Genomic DNA, 7,086 nt, shown 5'->3' with positions numbered 1-7,086 from the left:
GGCTCGGGGAGGGGGGCTGGGCGCGGCGCTGCGGGCTGGCGGGGCGGGGCCTCGCAGTGGCGCAGTTGCTATTCTCGGGCTTTGGGGGGGTTCCAGGCCGGGCCCTCGGCTAAACGCAGCCTCTCGCCTGCAGACCCCTTTGCTGATGCAAGTAAGGGTGATGACTTGCTTCCTGCTGGGACTGAGGACTACATCCATATAAGGATCCAGCAGAGGAACGGTAGAAAGACCCTCACCACTGTCCAGGGCATTGCGGATGATTACGATAAAAAGAAACTGGTGAAAGCCGGTTCCAGGCCGGGCCCTCGGCTAAACGCAGCCTCTCGCCTGCAGACCCCTTTGCTGATGCAAGTAAGGGTGATGACTTGCTTCCTGCTGGGACTGAGGACTACATCCATATAAGGATCCAGCAGAGGAACGGTAGAAAGACCCTCACCACTGTCCAGGGCATTGCGGATGATTACGATAAAAAGAAACTGGTGAAAGCCTTTAAGAAGGTGAGTGCTGTGGTCTCCAGTCCAAGCAAGTGTGAGTTCAAAAACTTCACTTGCTGTGGTCACTTCTGTTCTGCTTGTACGTGTCTCCACTCCCCTACGTTGGGGGAGGATTGGCCAGCTGGCACCTGAGCAACACTTTGCTGGCACTTTTTTTTTCTTTTTTTTTTTTTTTTGTGGTGCCAACACTAAAGGGTGCTGTCTTTGCTCATAGAAATTTGCCTGCAATGGTACTGTGATTGAACATCCAGAGTATGGAGAAGTGATTCAGCTGCAAGGCGACCAGCGCAAGAACATATGTCAGTTCCTCATCGAGGTAAGGTGATCCCGGAGTTGATGGTCCTTTCTTAAAACAAAGCAGCGAGGCTGCAGAGGTACAGAACTTGTAAAAGATGGAAAAAGGTTTCTTCTGTGGCTTAATCGCCAGTTAAGGTTAGCTCTGATGCTACTTCATATCAAAGAACAAGGTTACCTACTTGAGGGAGGAGTTGCCTGCATGTTTCTAATACTCTGTATTGCTAAAATGGTCACCATAGAAAACAAATACAACCTTGTTCTTGAGAGCTTAGTTTACTTTGTTCTTGGATGTCTTTTTCAGTAATGAGAGAGTAGGAATAATTTGCCAGGATGTGAATGGTTCTTTTTACTTGTGTTGTAAAAAGTGTATCCCTCTCTCTTTCACCCCACAGATTGGACTGGCTAAAGACGACCAGCTGAAGGTCCATGGGTTTTAAGAGCCTGTGGGTTACTGAAGCTTTGTGCAAGAGGATTTCCTTGCAATGAGTAAAAATTCCCTTCTGTCCCTTGTCATAAGTTTAAAACCTGCCGGCTTGTGTAATGTAACAATCTTGGGTCCACTCTAATCTTAGTCTGGACTAGTGTAACTCAATGTAATAAACTGACAAGAGCCCATGCTGTCTCGTCTTGCATTTCCTCATTTAAACGGAGGTAAATCAGGCATTTGGTAGTGCCCTGCCTGGAGCTAGAAGTAACCAGATGCTTTCAGATAAGTCCAGGGACTCAATATGTCTGTCCAGAAACTGCCTCAATCTCTTCTGAGTCCAGCTTCCTTTCCATTTCAATGGACATTAATACTTAATAAGGTGCCTGCAGGGGTCCTAAATGCAATAAAGCACCAAACGTGAGCTGTGACACTGAATGGGAAGATAACATCCTGTAGGCAGTACTTGCTTCTGGAGGTAGATGGCTTTGGGGAATCTTGACTGACCAAGAAGAGTAACTGCAGAAATTTGCCTTTGGAGCAAACTAGAGTGACTGCTCCAGAGTGGAATGTTTGGACTTCAGGTTTGGCCAGACTGATATTGTTAAGCCCAAAGATACAGGGGGTAAAGTACTGGATGGAAACATAACCTTGGATTAAACTTTTGACAAGGGATCAATCTTGAAATTAATGTTAACAAATGTCATTGTAGATATAGCTGCAGAGCTTACCTGTTACTAGCCACTGCTGCCCAATGCCCTGTGAAGTAACAGAATTTTGGTTTCAGTTTTAATGTTGTATGTAATGTATTTAAAGTCTTATTTAAATAAAAATGGTTTTCAAGAGCATTGGCCTCCATGGATTCAATTCCATATTGCTGGTGGAAGATCTTCAGCTACCACAGACACGGGGTTTAAGCTGTCTTGCCATGTATTAATCCCCCCACACTTTTTAAATAAAACAGTTGAGTCCTTTGAAAGTGTTTGGGGTGGAAATGATCCTACAAACTGCTTGTCTTAATTGAGTTTAGTTGCAATGTTCGATCACTCCTACAGTTTTGTTAGGTATCAAGCAAAACTTCATTGCTGGGTCTTGCAGTAATAAATGGAAGTCCCTTGCTCAACTAAGCCTTATGTTCACAGTCCTTGTAATAATTGACTAAATACAATATAAGCAGGCAGGATGAGGAAACTACGTGTTAGTACAACTTCTAATCTAATGGAGTTTTGAACCAAAGACTTGAGAAGATCCCAGGCTTGCTGTAGCCTGTTGTTGTTGCATAATATGAACGCTGCTAGCTGAACAGGATGGCAAAATGCAAACCTAGCACAATGTTTCCTCTTCCCTTTTGTCAGCTTGAAACAGTAAACAAAGCTATGAGTATTCACTTGGCCATATGCAAATTCCCCTGCTAAAATAGCAGATCCCACCCTCAATGAGAAGTTGTACTTCCACTCTCCCTTGTGTTGTACTACTTTTTTCACAGGCACTATATTGGGCTTTTAGCATTTTTGCTTAAGTTGCCCAACAGTGATGCTTAAACTGGTCTATGGGCTAGTTGTCAGTTGCCAGGTAGATGAAACAACTTTTGCCATGGAAACAACTTGTGTTTGGCAGAAGACAGAGTAGGTATGCACCTTAGAATCTCTAAATGAAGATGCATAACAGGCTTTTGTGAATCTGAGCTCACTTCATCAGATGCAGTGAAAACAGCATAGAGCAGGGGGCTATAGAGGAGTGGGTGATTCAAATGCAAAAGATGGCAAGGGAGAGGGTGGGAACAAAGGTCTATCAAAAACTAATCCAGGTAATGGGATAAGAATCAGTAGTCCCTGTTGAAATTGTATTTAGTCTGGACAATTTCTTATGCCACAGTTTTGGTTTTTTTTTCCATTTAAACTGCTTAAATTTTGCTGCCCAAGACTGGATCCTGAAGTCGGCAATGGAATGTCTAGGAAAGTTAAGTGTTCTGTTACAGGCCTTGGTTGATAATTGATGTCACTAGCAGATGGGCATGGTCTTTCCTGGGTAACATCCCTCCCATGCAATCTCTTCTAATGCAATTGTTTTAGCAGATTACTGAACCCCTGCTGTGGAGCCCTGCTTTGCCCAGTTGCTAATCCCATATGGAAACTACCCTACTGCCTTGTTGCCTCAAAATGCTTTAGCTGAAGCTAGCAATCTGCCTCTGCTTAAATGTGGTAACTGAGTTTGTGATATTAGACTGTTTGCATGTTGGCAAAGCTGTTGAAGTTGCAGGGCTGTTAACCAGTAGAGAGCTTGCAATGGCTTGAGTCGGAAGAGAGAAGCTTCTTACAGATGCACTGACTTCAACAAGGCTGCCTTTGTTCAGAGGGAAGGAGGTGTAGTTGTAGCATAAAACATTTAACTTTGTGCTCTGCTGAAGTAGGAGGACTCGCTGTGCTGGATTAGAACATTGCTCCAAGCGATGATCATGTCTCACGAGCTGGTGGTTTTCTGCTGACAATGTAAAACTTCTCTGTATATTGAAATGAAAGTAGACTTCAGAGAAGGAAGTGTCAAACCTGAAGTGGCTTAGCAACCCGGTTTGTAATTGTACCTGTGCGGGCCCTCTCCCGATCCCGCCTGGGTCGCCATGTGCGAGTTCTCTCCCGATCCCATGTGTGAGCCGGGTGCGAGCCAGACCCGTCTTTGTGTGCACAGGCTGTGGCCAGCAGCCCGGGCACGCGGGGTTGGAGAAAACCGCGGCGTGGTATGGTACGCTCGAGCTAGAATCAGTCACGGAGGCGTAATGGTTGATTGAAAAGATTATTTACTTACACCCCAGGTGGTCGTGGTGTAGGCTGGTCAGCTTTCCAGGCACAGCTCCGCTTGAGTTCTCGGTGGAGGATCTAATAGACTCGGTTCCTTGACCCCAGAGTGGTTTAGGCTCTGTGGGTTCAATAATTCGTTCTCACAGAGCAGCTGTATCTCCGTGGGTTACTCGGTTCCCAGGTTCCCCGGAGCTGTTAAGACTCTGTGGGTTCGACAATTGGGTCCTTAGGATAGGGATACGTCTGTACTGCGATTGGTGACAGGGAGAGGCTAGAGGTTATATGCCTCGGAGTTGTTAAGGCTCTGAGGGTTCGGTAAATAGGTCCCCCGGAGTTGTTGAAGCTCCGTGGGTTTGACAGATTAAACCTCTGTTGCCCTCTTAAGGAAAAAGCTGGGTTCGTAGGGATCAGCAGCGCTTAGAAATCCTCACGCTCCTTTCCCGAACTCCACGTGCTTTCTCTCTCTCCGACTTGGGCGGAAACTACCCAAGCCTTTTGTACGGCTAGCAAGCCAATAGCTAGCCGCCACGTATGCCTACATTTAGAACCAGCCAATAATGTGGCACGAATCTAAATACAAATGGCAGGAACTCCTTTGCATCGTGCATCACTATAATGCAAAAGGAATGCACTATGCAAAGAAAGCTACAGAACTGGCGGGAAAAACTCCTGCACGTGGGTTCTTAATTGCAGCAGAACACTCCACCATGCAAAAGAGCTGCAATTTGGCGGGAACATGATTTAGCGATGCCGAAGCGCACACAAACAAGAAAAACCACAACTTTGGGTTGTGACAGTACCCACCTGGTTTTTCCTATTGCCCAGGTGGATGAGAAACCCAACTATAAAACCTTTGTGGATTTAGAAAATAGGTGGTTGATCAATACACATCACTGATCTGCACAGGGACTTACTTAGATCTACTTATAGTGTATGTGGTAACAGCATGTTTTAATATCACCTGGACTTTGCTGAATGGGTACCTGCAGTTGAAGGTGGTGAGGAGGGAGGAGCAGGTGCTGCTCTCCTAGAAATTTGGGAGTTTTTAGTGGCATCTTGGCCTTGAAGGAATTGCTTCATGAAATCTAATTAAACTCCAGCCCTGTTCGTGTTTTGGTGTGATGATCGAATGGAAGTCTGCCTGGATTTCACTGGTGCCTCCTGCTGTTACTTGGAAACCCCTCAGGTGCCTGGAGGGTTTTGTTCATATGTTTGAAACCCAGTCACCAGATCTGAAGTCCAGATGGATTTTTTTTTTTCCTTTGGGTCTGCTTTTTGGTGGTCTTGGTGGTGGACAGATTGTCTTTCTCAGTAGTGCAAGCATAGTCCTCCTAGATAAAAGTAGCTCAAACAATTCTAGCAAATTCCCTTCCAAGGCATTGGTGGTGCCCTTCTCTTTTCTGCTTTTCACCTGTGGCATGTAGTAGGGTGCTCTGTGGCTGTGGTGTATGAGGGACAGAGTGAATGAATCTGTGAATGCTTTGTACAAGTAGCCTGCAAGCACAGATTTGATGGCCTTGGGGACCCCTTTCAAATCCTGATGGAGCCTTTGCCTGGTTTATGACACTACCCCTGTTAACTCTCCTGAGAGACCTTGCTAAGAGAAATAATTTGCTGCAATTAAAGCAGTTTGGAAATGCATTGCAAAAGCAAGTGATTCAGCACAAAGCTTGTTCCTAAAAGAGCTGTGAATATAAATGTTATTGGACTAATGGGGGCAGGGGCTGATACTGCTAAAAATCTGGAGGGTTGAGGAGCTAGGAGACTAAATGCCTGAAGTCAGCTGCCTCTATCCATGAAAGCAATTTGGTGCAGAAGCCATGATAGTGACATGTGCTTTAAGGTAATGCAACAGAAGGAAGAGGTCCTCTAGCTGGATTTAAAGATCAAGCAAAGAGTCTGAACTGGCAAGAAGTGCTCACACACATGGGGCTATTAGACAACTGTCCTTTAGTGGAATAGTTGTGTGGACCCCAGGACATGCTAAGCCTTTGGCTGGGAGTGTGCCTTTCCTAATGCTATATCCCAAATCTCCTGTTTATTACCACAGCACTAGTTTGAGTATCTCTGATACAGGCCAGGGCTTTTTGAGATCTGTTGTTGCTCCACCCTTTTGATAAGAGCTATTTTCAAAACACCTGTTTTATTAGTCAGCTGAAATAACAGTATTGATGATCCGTCAGTTGGACTGGGAAAGCAAGCCCTCCCAGTCCCTTGGTATCTAAGCAGTGTATATGATCCCGTACAGGGTGCTGGTTAGCCAGAGGAAGGTTCTGTTCTTATTTGGCTGAGGGCTGGCTGCTTTGCTTGCCCTTTCTTTTTGATTCTCTATAAAATAACAGATTGCCTAGCAACCTGTCAGAGGACAAAAGAGTTTTCTGGAGGGTGAGTGGCCTGGTTAATCTAGGCTGCCTCTATCCTGAACTTGAGTCTTCTGTGGCTTGCCATGATGAGTTATCATCCACTGTGTGGTCAAAAAGGCCTATATTTGATGCAGGTTTTGGGGGGAGGGGGTTAATTTTTGTGCCTTGGGCCAGATCAGCCAAATTTAGTTCCAAATTCTATAAACTGAACCAAGCTCAATTACTCAAATCTGTACCGGTAAGCATCCTCCCTTCCAGACTCCTCAGCCTTCCCAAATCCATGGCAGGCATCCTATGTGCAAACCCCAAGCCCAGAGACCCTGGAGTTCAGATGCTCTCTAGTCTCACTTGCCCCTAGCCAGAAGGCTGAAGGAGCAAACTCAAAGGAAAGTCCAAGAGCAATCCCCCGTTACCATTAAATTGCAGTCGAGATCCTTCCACTGGGAGGTGTTAGTAGATTCTCAGGGGCTGCCTGCAGTCCCATGGACAGGTCTCCACTCTCAACTACACCAAGTCATTGAAGACCAAGAAGAAGGGTATCCCCCTTGCCAGGTCAGTAAAACCACCTGAACTGAAACCATCATCATGGTATCTCTCCTGCCAGGTAAGTGTTTGATGCAACTTGGAGCACCATTTGCTTCAGGATCAGAGTTGGAGAGAGCTGTCTTGTCTGGTTTATAGGGATCTGTTTTCCTTCCCTACAATGGCCACGG

At 45.7% G+C, this 7,086-nt stretch overlaps 2 protein-coding genes across 2 annotated transcripts in view; both read left to right on the top strand.

The window, feature by feature from the left end:
- EIF1 (eukaryotic translation initiation factor 1) overlaps positions 1-2,061 on the top strand; it is a 21,825-nt gene extending 19,764 nt beyond the window's left edge. The window contains exons 3-6 of the mRNA XM_025214522.1: positions 97-279; positions 480-497; positions 709-810; positions 1,184-2,061. Coding sequence (XP_025070307.1) covers positions 97-279; positions 480-497; positions 709-810; positions 1,184-1,228 — 348 coding nt within the window. The 3' untranslated portion in view covers positions 1,229-2,061. The remainder of the gene's footprint in view (positions 1-96; positions 280-479; positions 498-708; positions 811-1,183) is intronic.
- A 940-nt stretch (positions 2,062-3,001) lies between these two features.
- LOC102388880 (gastrin/cholecystokinin-like peptide) overlaps positions 3,002-7,086 on the top strand; it is a 30,103-nt gene continuing 26,018 nt past the window's right edge. Inside the window, exon 1 of the mRNA XM_025214518.1 lies at positions 3,002-3,022. The gene's annotated coding sequence lies outside the window, so the exon portion shown is untranslated. The remainder of the gene's footprint in view (positions 3,023-7,086) is intronic.

The sequence above is a fragment of the Alligator sinensis genome, unplaced genomic scaffold (assembly GCF_000455745.1).
Source record: "Alligator sinensis unplaced genomic scaffold, ASM45574v1 scaffold1377_1, whole genome shotgun sequence".
NCBI classification, from domain to species: Eukaryota; Metazoa; Chordata; order Crocodylia; family Alligatoridae; genus Alligator; species Alligator sinensis.
Note: the sequence above shows the minus strand (reverse complement) of the source record. Positions and strands in the feature narration are given on the sequence as shown.